Source organism: Macaca mulatta, chromosome 14, assembly GCF_049350105.2.
Source record: "Macaca mulatta isolate MMU2019108-1 chromosome 14, T2T-MMU8v2.0, whole genome shotgun sequence".
Lineage (NCBI taxonomy): Eukaryota > Metazoa > Chordata > Mammalia > Primates > Cercopithecidae > Macaca > Macaca mulatta.
The window spans coordinates 8,857,008-8,873,884 of NC_133419.1; the positions used below are offsets into that span (position 1 = coordinate 8,857,008).

The 16,877-nt window shown below is 56.5% G+C and overlaps 1 protein-coding gene across 50 annotated transcripts; it reads right to left on the bottom strand.

Moving 5' to 3' along the window:
• Positions 1-93: 93 nt before the first annotated feature.
• On the bottom strand, positions 94-13,560 carry SCYL1 (SCY1 like pseudokinase 1). Of its 50 annotated transcripts, none has more exons than XR_013403556.1 (18): positions 13,379-13,560; positions 12,931-13,071; positions 12,602-12,724; positions 12,295-12,521; positions 11,761-11,851; positions 11,517-11,672; positions 7,564-7,722; positions 6,670-6,777; positions 5,553-5,666; positions 3,417-3,572; positions 2,655-2,843; positions 2,461-2,536; positions 2,045-2,209; positions 1,666-1,757; positions 916-987; positions 616-831; positions 474-547; positions 94-357 (listed from the first exon to the last, which is right to left on the bottom strand). XR_013403556.1 is itself a non-coding variant. In XM_077962296.1 (18 exons), the coding sequence occupies exons 4-18, from the start codon at positions 12,465-12,467 to the stop codon at positions 233-235; spliced, it is 1,944 nt and encodes a 647-aa protein (XP_077818422.1). In that variant the 5' UTR covers positions 12,468-12,521; positions 12,602-12,720; positions 12,931-13,071; positions 13,379-13,560; the 3' UTR covers positions 94-232. The 50 variants fall into 50 exon arrangements, 48 of the variants coding, with proteins under 48 accessions (XP_077818422.1, XP_077818385.1, XP_077818384.1 ...); XR_013403555.1 differs by having other exon boundaries at positions 1,666-1,808; XM_077962296.1 differs by having other exon boundaries at positions 474-528; positions 916-984; positions 12,602-12,720.
• Between the last annotated feature and the right edge of the window lie 3,317 nt (positions 13,561-16,877).

Genomic DNA, 16,877 nt, shown 5'->3' on the forward strand with positions numbered 1-16,877 from the left:
ATTGATGTTCACGTCTGACGTGGGCGCGGGCTGCACAGCGCGGCACCAGACCCCAGCCACCTCCCACGGGCTAGACTGGGCCCGGCACAGGGGGGTGTGAAATAGAATTTATTGTGGCTCTGATTATGTACACGTGAGATGGCCTGGCCGGGCCGGCCGGGCTCACATGGTTTGTACAATAAATACATCTGTGGGGCGGGCTCTCCGCGGCCGGGAAGCGCCACCGCACGGTTCAGTCCAGCTTCCGGGCTCCCAGCTTCATGGGGCCCTTGGCCGCCTTCCTCTCGGCGCGTTTGGCTTCCATCTCCCGCCGCCGCTCCTCGCGCTTCTTCCGGGCCAGCTCAGCCTTGGCCTGTCCTGGGGTTAGGAAGGGAGCCCCGGTCTCAGCTCTCCAGCCAGTGCCTGCCTGGGGCCTGTAGGGACGGGCTGGTCGGGGAGCCCTAGTCTTCAGCCCGCCCAGGGGAAGCACTTACGACTTTCCGTCTCCAGGCCCTCCCAGTTGTCCTCACCCCACGAGTCCGGCCTAGGCTGTAAAGAAAAGTGTGGGCTGCAGTGGGGCCCACTTCGGGCTGAGGCCCACCATCTCTACCCTCTCGCCAGACCCATGCTGGGTACCTGGGTGCTGGGACGTGCAGACAGGGTAGCGAAGGGGTCACCCTTGTCGCTGGACTCTGGGCCACCCCAGTTATACTCGCTGGCCAGCCGCATACCCTCGAGAGGTGGCTCCTGGGAGCTTGGCTCCTGCCAGCCCTGTTCCCAGGAGCCCTCAGCTTCCCAGCTGCTCCAGTCGGACTCTGGGGATTTGGAGGGTTTGTGGTCGGAGTTGCTAACCTGTAGAAGAGCGGGAAGGGGAAGTAGCCCTGGGCCCAGGGAGGAAAGGGCCCCATACACACACACCCGCCTGACCCAGCTCACCTGACTAGCATGGCTCACTTGGCCCCCAGTGCTCCAGTCATCCTGCTGGGCCAGCACGGACTCAGCCTCCTGCTGCAGTGTGGGAAGGGACCACTGACTCCCACCGCATGCTAAAGGGCAAGTGAGCCGGCCCCAGCACTGTCCGAGCCACGGGCCCCACCACTGTCTTTTGCCTTCCCCCTCATTTGCTCCTCAGGCTCTGTTTCCCATATATTAAATGGACGCTGACCCTGGCCTGCCTTCAACCCTCTTTTGAGGCCGGGGAATGAGATCTAGATGCCCCTTCCAACAGCCTTGGGGGCCAGAAAATGCTGCTCTCAGTCAGATGGGGAAATTGGGCCCCCAGCTCTGCCCCATTCTGAGGGCAGCCCCAGTCCTCCCTCAGCCCATCCTGAACCCATGCCCCAAGCAGAACTGGTCTGGTTCTAGACCTAGGAGTTGCCTCTCCTTGCTGACCCCAGGGCTTGGTGGGCACTGGAGGAGGGGGAAGAGGGATGGTGTGGGTGAGAGTGAGGAAGTCCATGGAATGCCCCAGACACCATCTGCCCAGCCTGCTCCCTGGGGCCACGGGTCGAGTGGGGCCTGCTGCTGGCTCTGGTCTACAATGGCCACTCCATGAAGCCTATGCGCCAGGGATGCTATGCAGATGAGGACAGGCCAACTCCAGCCAGGCCCCACAGAAGCTCCCTGAATGGCAGCCTGTGAATTTGAGCTGGGGTCCCCTGGGGAGGCTCCCTCAGCCCCACACACCTCCAGGCTGCCCCAGTCTTCGTCGTCCCATCTGTCAGCAGCGCTGCTGTCCTCTGCTGTGTCCTTGTCCTCTTCCTGCGTCTCCCAGTGGCCTGAGGTTGTAGGGGTGGCAGGAACAGGGGTGGGAGCCGGGGCAGGAACTCCTGGGGAGCAGAGGCTCACTGAGCTTTCAGGGGAGTCTTGGGACAGGGCAGAGGCTGCTAGGGGAAGGGGGCTACTGGGGAGAAGGGGTACCAAGGAAGCCCACAGGGTGACTAGAGCCTACCCCAGCCCCTATATTCCCCTCACCATCCCCGGGGGAGTCAGACAGTAACAGTTCCTGGGTGCCTGCAGCTCCCAGCCCTCTCAGTCACTGATGCAGCCAGGCCAGGACGCTCACCTTCAGGTGTGGGTCTTTGGGGAATGTTGGTCTCTGCGGGGGCAGTGGTGGGGTGCACACGGATCAGCTTGGAGGTGAGTGAGGAGACCCCGGTCACGGCCCAGCCTGCCCAGCTGGCTGCGGCTCCTCCCATGCCAGGGCTGGAGGCTGCATGGACATCCTTCTCTGGGCAGTGGCATGAGAGAGAGGTGGGTATGGGCACGTCAGGTACCCATGGGTGACAGGACAGCAGGAATTGACAGTGCCCTGTAGCTGCCACTCCCTTCTCCAGGCCTGATTTCTCCCATCTGTGAAGGGGGAGCTGAGTCAAGTCTGCTCACAAGGGCCTTTCAGAAACTCCAGTGGGGGTGGGACACAAACAGGTCACTGTCAAGTACATAGCAGGGAAAGAAGGAACACGAGTGTAGGCCACTCACCCACTTCCTCCAGCTGGGTCGGGTCCTCCGACACAGACTCCAGTTTGGACAGGAAGCTCCGAATGGCCTTGAAGGCCTGTGGGGTAACAAGGGGCAGAGCTGGGGCCTCTGGGGTTCCCAAGAACCTACCAGGCCAGCTAGGGCCTGATATCCCCTACAGCCCCAGCCCAAGGCCAGGCCCAGCTGTGCCTCACCTGGTCCCGCACAGATTTCTCAGGATCTACAGTGAGACCGCAGAGCACAGGCAGGATCTTGTGGGCACAGTCATTCATTGAGTAGAGATTGTGGGTGGCAGCAAAGCCCAGGACACCCGCAACCCGGGACGGTGCAAACGGGTCCTTAGTGGCTCGGCTGAAGGCGGAAGTAAGGACCCTGTGTCTGGTCTATGATGGGGCAGGAAAGAGGGCTCCTGAGTAGAGGGTCAGTGTTGGGGCCCAGAACCACCAGCCCTTACTTCCCAGAACGGGGCCACACGTAGGCCCCCAGAATCTGAAAAATGTAAATGAATCACTTAAATGGGGAGAGTTTACCTAAAACTCTGGACCTGGGCTTCTCTTCCCAAATCACTGGGCTCCACACTGCCTCAGGGCATGGGACCACAACAGCAGCTATCCCCAGGGCTCGGACACAGGCTGCCTTCCTCCCTGCCCAGCTGATTGTTCATTCCTGTTAACTGTCTGGGCACAGCAAGCATCTGAACTTACAAACCCTGGCTGAGAGGATGCACACAGGCCGGGAGGCCAAGCAGGCCTGGATTCTGATCCCAGATCCACCCTCCTGGCTGTGTGACCTTGGCCAATTCACTCCACCTCTGGGAACCCAGATATGGGACCAACAGCGTTCAGGGCCTGGGTCTCTGGGAGAATGAAGGCCCACACACACAGGACTCCTGGCCCTGGAGGAGGCCGTGGTCCTGCGACAGGGACCAGGCTCCAGCAGTTGTGCAGGACACTCACGCTGGCACTGAGGTATGAGCCGATTTTGCCCAGGCAGACCGTGGTGTTGCAGCGGATGGGACCCTGTTCATCCTTGGCCTGTAGCCGTGCAAAGTGCTTCATCAGCTCCACATTGAGGTTGGCCTCGTTCAGCTTCGGGGCCAGAAGCAGCATGGACTGTGGGGCAGAAATGAGCAGGGGAACTGTGGGCTTTGGTGGGCAAAGAGTCTTGTGCAGGAACAGCCTCCTGGCAGCCCTCATCCCAGAGCACACCCATCAAAGCCTGCAAGGCCACCTTCCAGCCTGGGCCTGGCCCTGGCCCTGTCCAGCATGTTGAGGAAAGGGACCCCATTTCTGTCCCCCCTTACGGCAAAACCTCCAAAGTCTGTCTGCACTCCTGTCGCCCATTTCCTCTGCTCTGCTCTCCTAATGGCACTCCACCTAGACTCATACAAACAGCCCCGCACTCTGCCAAACTGGCTCAGGGTGGGGTCACTGACGCCCTCCATGGTACTAATTTCAATGGCCAGTTCTCCATCCTCACCAAACTTGACCCTCAGCAGTTCTGACATCCCTGAGTTTTCCCTCCCTGAAACTCTGGTCTCTGGTCTTCCAGGACACCAGCCCCTCCTGGTTCTCCTGACCTGCCTGGCTGCTCCTCTGGCTGAGATTCTAACGTTCACATGCTCAGAGCCAATCTTGAGGTCTCTTTTATATTTAACGCTCTTGCCCTAGGTGATCTCAGCCATTTCATGGCTTTAAATGCCTTCTTGTGAGCTGACAACCCCCAGGCACATACCCCTCGCCCAGACTTCCCTAAATTACACACATGCATAACCAGTAGCCAACTTGACATCTCCATCCAGCTGCCTAACAGAAACAGCCAAGATGGGGCCCAGGGCCCAACCTGCTTGCATCAGCTTCTCAGTAAATAGCAACTCCTAACCTTCCAGTTGCCCAGGCCATAAGCCTCAGAGCCACCCTCGTCTCCATATCTTTTTTGTTTTTGAGATGGAGTCTCACTCTGTCATCCAGGCTGGAGTGCAGTGGTGTGATCTATTCACTGCAACCTCCGCCTCCTGGGTTCCAGCAATTCTCCTGCCTCAGCCCTCTGAGTGGCTGGGATTACAAGTGCCCACCACCAATGCCCAGCTAATTTTTTGTATTTTTATTTTATTTTATTTTTTTGAGACAGAGTCCTGCTCTGTGGCCCAGGCTAGAGAGCAGTGGCGCGATCTCGGCTCACTGCAAGCTTCGTCTCCCGGGTTCACACCATTCTCCTGCCTCAGCCTCCTGAGTAGCTGGGACTACAGGCGTGCATCACCAAATGCGGCTAACCTTTGTATTTTTTTTAGAGATGGGGTTTGGCCACGATGACCAGGCTGGTCTCAAACTCCTGGGCTCAAGCGATCCTCCCACCTGGGCCTCCCAAAGTGCTGGGATCACAGGCATGAGCCACTGCGCCCAGCCCCTGACCATTGTTTCTAAAACCACAAACTCTTCTCCCCACGCTTTCCAACAATACATATTTTCTTTTCTTTTTTTTTGAAACGGAGTTTCGCTCTTGTTGCCCAGGCTGGAGTGCAATGGCATGATCTCGGCTCACTGCAACCTCTGCCTCCCAGGTTCAATTAAGTCTCCTGCCGAGTAGCTGGGATTACAGGCATGTGCCACCATGCCCAGTTGGTTTTGTATTTTTTAGTAGAGACAGGGTTTCGCCATGTTGGTCAGGCTGGTCTTGAACTCCTGACCTCAGGTGATCCGCTGGCCTCAGCCTCCCAAAGTGCAGGGATTACAGGCGTGAGCCACCGCGCCCGGCCAACAATACATGTGTTCTAATTCTGTTATATTGTCTGGCAAGCCCACTCTCTGTGCCCTGGAAAGGAAGCTCCATGAGTGCAGGGGGCTGGGCACCTCATGCACGCTGCCTCCCAGCATGGGGCTTGGGCCAGGAACAGGCAGGTGCTCATTGTCTGCTGAATGGAGGACCTGTCCCCCCCCCGCCAGCTGCGGAGCTGCACCCACAGCATGAACCCACACAGCAAGGACAGTGCCTGCTTGGACCTATGGGCCAAAGCCAAGGCCTCTGTGTCTAGGGTGAGCCCCTCCAAGCCTTGGAAAACCAGGGGTAGCCACTCTGGGCCTGGTCACACCTACCTTGACCGTCTGCTCCCGGATGGCAGGGTTGGTGTCCAGAAAGCCATGTACGACGTGGGGGAAGATCTGGGTGTTGACCGTTGGCTCATCAAGGTACTGGATGAACTGCTCCATCTGTGGCCCAAGTTGGGATGTGTCAACATGGTCAGCCCCTCCCACTCTATCCCCACAGCCATGGAACCATTCCTGGCTTAGCTTTTCCACCCAGCAGGCACTGGCCAGCCAGGTCAACCTCCTGAGCCCCTACCCAGGTGTTTGGCTTCAGGCCCAGGTGGAGTGAGGAGAGGCCAGGAGGGCGCTAGGAAAGCCTGGCTCATAGTCTGGCTCATCTGGTCACCCTCTCAGAGCCTGTTCTATTTTTTTTTTTTTTTTCTGAGATGGAGTCTCGCTCTGTCGCCAAGGCTGGAGTGCAGTGGCACGATGTCGGCTCACTGCAACCTCTGCCTCCCAGGTTCAAGCGATTCTACTGCCTCAGCCTCCCGAGCAGCTGGGATTACAGGCACCCACCACCATACCCGGCTAATTTTTGTATTTTTAGTAGAGACGGGGTTTCACCATGTTGGCTAGGCTGGTCTTGAACTACTGACTTCAGGTGATTTGCCCACTTTGGCCTCCCAAAGTGCTGGGATTACAGGCATAAGCCACCACGCCCAGCCTGAGCCTCTTCTATAAATGAGGGTACCACCCCTGCCCTGCTCCTCCCCGCCTGCCCACAGCGCCATGAGGAGGACTGGTGGGTTTGGTGGTTGCAGAGGGAATGGCACTGGGAACCACTGGTACTTCCTAGACCCCATCCATCCTGTCTGATGCTCCCAGCTGCCCTGGGGTTGGCAGGAGAGAGACTGTATCCCCACTCTAGAGGGCTAGAGTGATTGAGCCAGGAGAGGAGGGGGCATTAGAGTGCTGCAGCCTGGGCAGTTGGCCATTCCCAAAGCTGCCAAGGAGCCCTGTATGTGGCCAACTTCCTGAGAGCCTGGCCTCAGGGATTCCCTCACTTCTGTATATGTTCAGGGGTGGGGTTTCTGGGGTCCCTGTGCAGCCAGGGCAGGTGCCTCCCCAGCAGCCAGGGTAGGGTCTGGGTGGGGTGGACCACCGTGGAGTCTGGTAGAGGCTTCACCTGCTGCAGGAGGCGGATGCGCATGGCCCGGTCAGTAGATGAGAACATCTTGACCACCACAGGGATGATCTTCTGCTGATATTCCTCAGCGCTCAGGAACTTGCCCACCTGAAAGGGCAGAAAGAAGGATTCGGCCACTCACAGGAATGGGCTGACTTTGCTGGGCTCATCTAAATTCCTGGGGCTGATATCCCAGGATGGGAACAAAGTGATGGCAGAGTGGGAGGCAGGCATTTCTTCAGCAGCTCCTCTGCCCATATTCCATCTCCACCCTGCCCTTAACCTTTCTGGGCCACGGCCTCTTTCAGGAGGCTGATGAAAGCTCTGGGCCACCCCCTACAAGGAGGTACCTTTATGCCATATGCAGAAATTCTGCCTGCAATTTCTGGGGGTTCTTAGCTATACAGGACTTGCTTGTTGTCTTCTCCCCTCCTAGCAAGACTTTCAGGTGAAAGGGTTCTCCCCAAGGTGAGGAGGGCAGGGACTGGCCGGCGCCCATAAAAAGGTGGGCTGGGGTCTGAGGAAGGGGTGGAAGATCCAGCCCCCAGAAGTCAGGTGAGCTGAGTGCTAAGCAGTCAGGAGGGAGATGGCAAAGTGGGGTGGTGAGTAGGTAATCCCCTGGGCCCTGGGAACCAGGGTGCACAGGTCAGACCCAGGGAAATGGAGGAAGGGCTGAGGGTTGTGAAACCAGAAGTTTGTGGGAAAAGGATTTTAGGGGCAGAGTCTCTCCTCCCCAGGGGACAGCTGGTCAGGTGCCTGTTTATAGACGCTGGCAGGAAGCTCCTGCACATATGGGCTTGGGTCTGCCCTAACTAGGCTGCCCTACCCCAGGGCCTTCTCTTTGGCAGTTCCTGTGCACCTAGCCAGCCTTCTGGGTCCCACAGCTCCACTCACCTTGAAGAGGGGCGTGAGGACAACGGCCCCAGCATTGCCGAACTCGAAGGCGGTCAGCAGCTGGGGCAGCACCTTGTGCCGACAGAAATCCTCAGGGAACGCATCCAGGCTCTTGCTCAGCTCCTGGAAGAACTTTTGCTTCTCGGCTGGCTCTTTGATCTGGGGGAGTGAGGAGGGGACCCAGGGAAGAGATCAGCCTGGCTGTAGCCCAAACCCAGCCATGGGTGAGGACAAGAACTGACGCTTATGGGCTCCAGAGCCTGGCTGCCTGGGTTCAAAGCCCAACTGTACCGCTTAAGTGCTGCATAAAATGGGATAACAGCTCTACTATCTACGGGATTGTTCTGAGAATTCAACCAGAAAATGCACATAAAAGCTGTAGCATAGTCCTGGCACACAGCAGATGCTCAGTCCGTTAGGGACTATTGCTGTCATTGTGGCCACCTGACCTGTTGCTGGGAGAGCAGCCACTAGGGGCATCAGAGGCATCACTAGGGGCATCAGGCCCTTTATCAATGTTGCCTCTACTGCTCCCTACCTAGGATGTGAGCACAGAGGAGGAAACTGAAGATCAAAGAGGTGAAGGGGTTTACTTGGTTCCCCTGCCCTGGCTGGGTTGGGCATGAAGTTCCTGGTAGGCCATAGGAAGGCAGGGACTAGGTACACTTTACCCCCAGACCTCATCCTCCCACTGAGCTAAAATGGACCAGGCTGTCAGCTCAATGGTCTACTTTTAGTCCTCCTAACCCCCCTTTGAGGCCATGATACCCCAACTCATATTTCCTGAGCACAGATTATGTGCTAAAACCTTTACACAGATTATCTCAGTCCTCTTCACGACTTTACGAGGTAGGTGCTAATGTAATCCACATTTTACCAACAAGGAAGCTGAGGCACAGAGAGGGCAAGGAGCTTGTCCAAAGTCACACAGCTAAGAAGCAGTCAGAGGAGGGTCTGACTCAGTGGTCTGGTGCCTCTCCTGTGCTGTACACTTCAAAAGATGCTGTCACTCCCCCCATTCACAAAGGGGGAGATAGAGGGTCAAGATCAGCAGCCAAGAGTGGCCAGTATTGTGTTCCAAAGTCCGGGTGCTGTACTGCCATCCCCACAGCCACGGCTTAGCCTGGGAGAGGCGACCTCTGGCTTGGGACAAGGAGGACCTAGATGGCCCTCAAGCAGCTCAGACCAGCGTGGGAGGCAGGCTTGGTGCTCTGATCACATGATTCAGCGGGGCCAAGGCCCAGAGAGGCTAAATCACATCCAAGGTCATACATCGAGAGTCACAGCTGGGTTCTCTCCACCACGCCACCCAGCAATGGGAAGAGGGGCCCCTGGGCACTGCCCTCTCATGTTCTCCGGGAAGCTCCCGAAACCCCATTTCCTATGAGGCACATTTCAGGGAGAAGGGCAGCTTGGCAGAGCCAGCCGTATAAGGAGAACTCCACATAACAAAGTTCCTGCTGCCCCGACACTGCCCAGGAGGCAACAGGGCCTCAGCATTTCCAGCAGCTTCTCCTTCCAGGTTCCCACCCTCCAAAGGCCCTCCCCGCCCCGCAGCATCTGAGTCAAGATTCCATGGCATCTGCTGGGTCAGGGTCTGTGGAGTGCCTGCCACTCTCCTCCCTTGCTCCTGATTCTGATTCTCAACTCCCGCTGTTTTCCTCACACACGGCTGGGTCCAGGCATTGCATGGAGCAGAGCCTCCCTCCCTCCTCCCTACAGCAACCCTGCGGGCCAGTGCACCTGGATGCTCCTCACTATATACATGCGGAAACCAAGGTTCAGAGGCAAAGCAGAGGGCTCCCTCCTCAGCATCTCTCCGTGTGCTGTCGCCTCTGCCTGGAACTCCTCCTCCAGGTACCATCCCTCTGGCTCCCACCATCATGATCTTCAGGCCTCAGCTCAAATGTCACTTCAGAGAGCCCATCCCTGAACACCCACTCCAGTACTTTCTTTCCTGCACTGGTTTTTTCTTTTTTTTTTTTTTTTGAGACTGAGTTTTGCTCTTGTTGCCCAGGCTGGAGCGCAATGGCACAGTCTCAGCTCACCGCAACCTCCTGCCTCACAGGTTCAAGTGATTCTCCCGCCTCAGCCTCCCGAGTAGCTGGGATTATAGGTATGCGCTACCACACCCGGCTAATTTTCTGTATTTTTAGTAGAGACGGGGTTTCTCCATGTTGGTCAGGCTGGTCTCGAACCCCTGACCTCAAATAATCTGCCTGCCCCGACCTCCCAAAGTGCTGGGATTACAGGTGTGAGCCACCACACTGGTTGGTTTTCTTATTTATGGTGGTTTTTTTTTTTTTTTTTGAGACAGAGATTCGCTCTTGTTGCCCAGGCTGGAATACAATGGCATGATCTTGGCTCACTGCAACCTCCACCTCCCAGGTTCAAGCGATTTTCCTGCCCCAGCCTTCCTGAGTAGCTGGGATTACAGGTATGCGCCACCATGCCCAGCTAATTTTTGTACTTTTAGTAGAGATGGGGTTTCTCCATGTTGGTCAGCTGGTATCAAACTCCTGACCTCAGGTAATCCACCTGCCTCAACCTCCCAAAGTGCTGGGATTACAGGCCTGAGCCACCGAGCCCTGCTCTTATTTATGGTTTTTAATGTTTTCTGTCTCTCCCCCAGCAAGAGTTCCCAAGAGTGGGGATCTGGTCTGTTTACTTGTTGCTAGATCCTTGAGGGCAGGGATCTAGGTCTGCCTCACCTTCCTCCACACTGAGCTGGAGCTGCCCACCCCCCTGCAGCCAGCACAGGGTGTTATACCCCTGAGGACCAGAGCCAGAATGTGCATGTGGAGTGACTGGAGTAACCAGAGCCGGCCCTAAATGCCTGCTGGGCGCAGAACACTACACCATGCACTTTCAATTCTGACTCCTCATTGGGCCCCTCTGAAGTAGGTACAGGTTGAGTCTCCCTTGTCCAAAATATTTGGGACCAGAAGTGTTTCAGATTTCAGATGTTTTCGGATTTTGGAATATGTGCATTATACCAATTCTATATATACATATACATTTTTTTTTTTGAGACAGAGTCTCACACTGTCGCCCAGGCTGGAGTGCAGTGGCGCTATCTCGGCTCAGTGCAACCTTCGTCTCCTGGGTTCAAGTGATTCTCCTACCTCAGCCTCCTGAGTAGCTGGGATTACAGGCGCCCGCCCAGCTGATTTTTTGTATTTTTAGTAGAGATGGGGTTTCTCCATGTTGGTCAGGCTGGTCTTGAATTCCCGACCTCAGATGATTCACCTGCCTCAGCCTCCCAAAGAACAGGGATTACAGGCGTGAGCCACTGCACCCAGCCCAAATTTAACATTTGTAATCCAAAAAATGCAAAATACTCCAATGGGCATTTCCTTGGATTGTAATGTTGGTGGTCAAAATGTTTCCAGTTTTGGAGTACTTAGATCATCCATTTTCGGATTAGGGATGCTCAACCTGTACTATTTTTTTTTTTTTTTTTTTTGAGACTGAGTCTGGCTCTGTCGCCCAGGCTGGAGTGCAGTGGCCGGATCTCAGCTCACTGCAAGCTCCGCCTCCCGGGTTTACGCCATTCTCCTGCCTCAGCCTCCGGAGTAGCTGGGACCACAGGCGCCCACCACCTCGCCCGGCTAGTTTTTTGTATTTTTTAGTAGAGACGGGGTTTCACCGTGTTAGCCAGGATGGTCTCGATCTCCTGACCTTGTGATCCGCCCATGTCAGCCTCCCAAAGTGCTGGGATTACAGGTTTGAGCCACCGTGCCCAGCTAACCTGTACTATTATTGGGACTGAACTTCAGCCAAGTGAAGTCACAGAGTGAGTATGAGCTGGAGCCTGGGTTTGAACCCCGACTGGCCTAACTCCACAGTCCATGCTTGTCTCCTGAGGGTCAATTGTGAGATACCCTGAAAAACAGGGTAGGGGCAGAATGAAAAAGGTAGGGTCGAAGCCCAGGGTGAGTTGGGGGGCTCACCTGAATCTCCTCCAGGAAGAGGTTGGTCTCTACAAAGCGGTTGCTCATGAAGCCACCAGGTGCCCGGCAGTTCTGCAGGAAGCGGGCCGGGTTGGGACGCACCTTGGGGTTCGCTCCCACCAGCTCACAGTAATGGGGTACTAGTGATTTGGGGATCTGTAGGGGAGGGGTCAGTGTCAGGGCAGGGGTAGCCAGCTGGCAGAGGGGCCGAGGCAGGGCAAACAGCCAGGGGCAAGAAACTTACCTTCCCAGGGTTGCGTAGGGCTGCTGCCCGAGGTAGGGGCCCATTGAAGACTTCCCAGATGAGGCAGCCCAAGCGCCACATGTCTGCTGACCTGTGGCAGTGACCCAGAGCTCTTAGGGCCCCACCAACCACCTGCACAGGCCTCCAGCCTGCCTTGGGCACCAGGCACTCACGGCATGCCAGGGCCTGGCAATGTCCCTCAGCTGAGCCATCAGTCCCAAGAGGCAGGTTTCATTAGCCTCACTTAACAGATTAAAAAAACCGAGGCTCAGAAAAGTAGGCACATCTGCCCAGGTCACAGAGCTTTCAAGTTCAGAATCACCCAACCCCGAAGGCTGCATCCATCCTGCCCTACCACCCTGAGGACCCTGGGGGCAGAGGAGTGTCCCTCACTCCTGGGACACTGATTCCCTCCCCAGCCAGGCAGCAGGGAACAGGGAGTACCAACTAGTCTAGAAGTCCTGAGGCTGCAGGGGCCTCCAGGACAGGGCAGCTTGGGGCGCGCTGCCCCTAGTACTCAGAGAGAGTACCCACCACTTCTCTCTGACCACTCTGCCACTGCTGTCAGCCAACTCCGGGGGGTCATACTGCTCAAGCTCGGGGATCCCCTTGCGGGGAGGTCCCCCACCGTTGCCCTGGGCTGAATACATGTAGTCCAGGCCCCCAAGCTTCCACTCGCCAGCTCGGTCCACGAACACGGCGGCCATGCAGACATTGTTGTGGATGAGGCTGCAGTCGTTGACCAGGAAGCTGAGGGCTTTCTGGGGGCAGAAGGAGCCATCACGCCCCAGTACCTGCAACCCCCCATCCCTGCTCTCATCACCACTGCCCCCCACCTCACCACAATCTGGTGTAGCCCCCAGGAGATCTCCAGCTCCTTCAGGCCACCAGCCTCCACTCTCGCCTTGAGGTATATTCCCAACGGAGTCACAGCCTCTGTCACGACGTGGAGACATTTTTCTGTCTGGGGAAGGGGACACAGGGTTATCAAGGGCAGAGAGGCAGAGAGGAAGGAGAGATAAGTGACTTGAAGTGGGGAGAGATGGGGAAGAGGAAACCAAATCTGGGGGTGCTGGGGCACATAGGGTGGAAACAGGGCAGGAAGGGAGACAGGAGTGGGTAACCAGGAGATAGTGAGAGGCAGAGACGGGCAGGCAAGGCAGCGGGTACCTCCAGTCCATCGATGTAAGCCAGGATGTTGGGATGCCGTAGAGTTTTGAGGCGCTTGAAAGCAGCTTTGGCCACCTGGGTCTGCTCTTCCGCGCCAGGCTTCACATCATAGACGAAGATGGACACGGGACAGCCTGTGGCCTGGGGGAGGGCAGCGGGGCCTGAGATGGTCCCAGAGCTGTTGTGTTGCCGGAGACAAGGGCCGGCAGCCCAGGCTGTCCCAGGTCAGCCTTAGGGACACTTCGCCGGGCCCACGTGACCCCGGCCCTGTCCGCCTGTCGGTCCCTCGGTCCCTCCGCCCGCCACGTAGGCACTGCCCGCCCCCTCCCCGGCCCGCTACCCCGAGGCTCCGCCGCCACGTCAGGCCGGGCGCGACGCGGCGGGGCCGGCGGCGCGGACTAGGCAAGGCCCAGGTCGGCCGCGGCCTACGGAGCTCGGTCGCACTCACCTTCTTGCGGCCACGGTGCAGGGCCCAGGGCCCGGGCGGGCCGCCCTCTGGGGGCTCCGGGATGAGCTCGAACGGAAAGTCCCGGACCGGGTCCCGAGCAAAGAACCACATCGTACCCACCGCCGCCGCGGGCTCGGGAGCCTTAGCTCCGGGTCCTCCGGCCGCCCGAGCCGGGGCGGGGCGGAGAGGGGGCGGGGCCTGCGTCGGATGGGGGCGGGGCGCGGGGGCGGGGTGGGGCAGAACCTGAGTTGGGGCGGGAAGGGGCGGGGCCAAGTGAGGAGCGGGAGAGGGGAGGGGACGGGACCTAGGGAAGGGTGGGGAGAGGCCGGGGCTAGTCCGGGGCGGCAGGCGGTACTAAGATCAGTACTCCGCCGCCGGGTAAGTCACTTAGAACCCTCCAAGCCTGTGAACCCTTAGGGGCGGGATAATAGAGCCTGCCTTCTAGCGTATTGTAAGAATGAGAGCTTTAGAAGGGACAGACGGATGGGGAAAACGAGGCAAAAAGGGAGAGAGGTAGGGAGACTGACACGCATGAGAGGGCACAGTGAGGAGTGAGTCAGAGACCCAAAGAGGGAGACTGGCCCCACGCCAGACACTCTCTCCCACCAGCAAGTGGGTGCCTCCAAGCTGCGGGGAGGAGTCGGTACTGATGAAGTGACCAGGAGAGAAGCACGAGGAGACGCCCCAGAGAAAGAGCATGGTGAGAGGCAGAGAGTGAATCCAAGGTTCCAAGGAGGTCCAGAACCCCGGGGCAGGGGCGGTCACCCAGGAAATGGAGGAAGGAGAGACTGAGGAGGGAAGAAGAAGTGACCCCAGGGAAGGAGGGGTGGAGAAGGAGCAGCTTGGCAAGTCCGGAAGAGGTCAAAGGCCTGGGAGGGGCCCCTGCTCTCCAGGGCTCAGCTGTCCGGCTCTCAGGCAAACAGCTTGCATCTCTCAGTGCCTGTGCGGACAGCCATGGAGTGGTGTTAGCTCAATCAGCACATCACACTGGTGGGGATCCAGCCCCTGAGCTGTGTAGGAGGGGCTGGACAGGCGGTGGTTCCTCTGCAGGTAGGGTCTCAGGACCCAGGTGTGGGTGGCAAGCCACCCAGGTGCCGAGGCAAGAGATCGAGGGCGCGAGCTGTTCCGGTATAATAAAATATACAAAATAATAGTTATACTAGATATAGATAATAGATATGATTATATATGAATATCATTAATCATTAGTCTATAGCATTTACTCTAATATTATAATAATCCTTGCTCCACAATCATAACCTAGGAAAAACCAGGCCATACAGAGATAGGAGCTGAGGGGACATAGTGAGAAGTGACCAGAAGACAGGAGTGCGAGCTTTCTGTTATGCCCGGGCAGGGCCACCAGAGGGCTCTTTGGTCTAGTGGTAACGCCAGCGTCTGGCGTTACCAAGTGGACAGCGTTACCAAGTGGGCTGTGGTCTAGTGGTAGCGTCAGTGTCAAGGAAAAGCACCCGTTACTTAGCAGACCGGGAAAGGGAGACTCCCTTTCCCGGGAGGAGTTCAGAAAAGACTCTGCTCCTCCACCTCTTGTGGATAACACCCACAGTTATCCAGAGGCCTAACCATCTCCATGTGATGCTGTGTTTCAGTGGTCACACTCCTAGTCTGCCTTCATGTTCCATCCTGTACACCTGGCTCTGCCTTTTAGATAACAGTAGCAAATTAGTGAAAGGACTAAAAGTCTCTGATACGCAGAAATAACGGCGTAAGCTGTCTCTCTCCTCTCTTTCTCTCTGCCTCAGCTGCCAAACAGGGAAGGGCCCGCTCTCCAGTAGACATGTGACTCATGTGACCTTACCTATCATTGAGATGGCTCTCACTCCTTACCCTGCCCTTTGTCTTGTATCCAATAAATATCAGCGCAGCCAGGCATTCGGGGCCACTACTGGTCTCCACGTCTTGGTGGTAGTGGTTGCCCAGGCCCAGCTGTCTTTTCTTTTATCTCTTTGTCTTGTGTCTTTATTTCTACAATCTCTCATCTCTGCACACGGGGAGAAAATCCCACCGAACCTGTGGGGCTGGACCCTACACCCAGGCTTGGGGACAGTCCCTCAACCACATCCTATGGAGCACTGGTGAGATTCTGGGACCGGTTATGAAAAGTCTGGTTGGGATGCCTTTGGGAGATAACTCAAGGGCAGTGATGCCACAGAGATGGTGCTGGGTTTGAATCACGGTTCAGCCCCTCATTGGATGTGAGAGCTCACACAGTTCCCTTTCGAAGCATTAGATCCCCCATCTATAAACTGGGGTGAGGGCTGGGCATGGTGGTTCCTGCTTGTAATCTCAGTACTTTGGGAGGCTGAGGCAGGCGGATCCCCTGATGTCAGGAGTTCCAGGTCAGCCTGACCAACATGTTTGAAGGGGGCCTGCCCCTCCACACCTGTGGGTATTTCTCATCAGGTGGAGATGAGAAACTGAGAAAAGAAATAAGACACAGAGACAAAGTACAGAGAAAGAACAGTGGGCCCAGGGGACCAGCACACTCAGTGTGCGAGGACCTGCACTGGCGCTGGTCTCTGAGTTCCCTCAGTATTTATTGATTACTATTTTCACTATCTCTGCAAGGGGAGTGTGGCAGTAGAATAGGGTGATGGTGGGGAGGAGGTCAGCAGGGAAACATGTGAGTAAAGAAATCTGCATCATAAATAAGTTCAAGGGAAGGTACTGTGCCAGGATGTGCACAAAGGCTAGATTTATGTTTCTCTTTACCCAAACATCTCAGTGTAGCAAAGAGTAACAGAGCAGTATCACCGCTAGCATATCTCACCTCCAGCCATAGGGCAGTTTTATCCTATCTCAGAATAGAATGAATGGTCGGCTTTGCACCGAGACATTCCATTCCCGGGGACATGCCGGAAACAGAGGCTGTCCTCTTGTCTCAACCACAAAGGGGCCTTCCTCTTTTACTAATTCTCCTCAGCATAGACCCTTTATGGGTGTTGGGCTGGGGGACGGTAAGGTCTTTCCCTTCCCACGAGGCCATATCTCAGGCTGTCTCAGTAGTGGGGACAATACCCAGGCTTTCTTGGGCAGAGGTCCCTGCGGCTTTCCACAGTGCCTCATGTCCCTGGTTAATAGAGAATGGAGAATGGTGATGACTTTTACCAAGCATACTGCCTGCAAACGTATTGCTAACAAGGCACATCTTGCACAGCCCTAAATCCCTTAAACCTTAATTCAATACAGTGCATGTTTCTGTGAGCACAGGGTTGGAACTAAAGTTACAGGTTAACAGCATCTCAAAGCAGAACAATTTTTCTTAGTACAGATCAAAATGGAGTTTCTGCCGGGCGCAGTGGCTCAAGCCTGTAATCCCAGCACTTTGGGAGGCCGAGACGGGCGGATCACGAGGTCAGGAGATTGAGACCATCCTGGCTAACACGGTGAAACCCCGTCTCTACTAAAAAAATACAAAAAACTAGCCGGGCGAGGTGGCGGGCGCCTGTAGTCCCAGCTACTCGGGAGGCTGAGGCAG

What these genes read in the sequence shown, in the direction of transcription:
- SCYL1 (XM_077962245.1), bottom strand. Translation starts at nt 13,489, where the DNA reads ATGTGGTTCTTTGCTCGGGACCCGGTCCGGGACTTTCCGTTCGAGCTC. An exon ending in CTTACATCGATGGACTGGAG is followed by an intron (nt 12,725 to 12,930) that starts GTACCCGCTGCC and finishes CCCCTTCCCCAG; the next exon opens with ACAGAAAAATGTCTCCACGT. An exon ending in CCCTACGCAACCCTGGGAAG is followed by an intron (nt 11,673 to 11,760) that starts GTAAGTTTCTTG and finishes CCTCCCCTACAG; the next exon opens with ATCCCCAAATCACTAGTACC.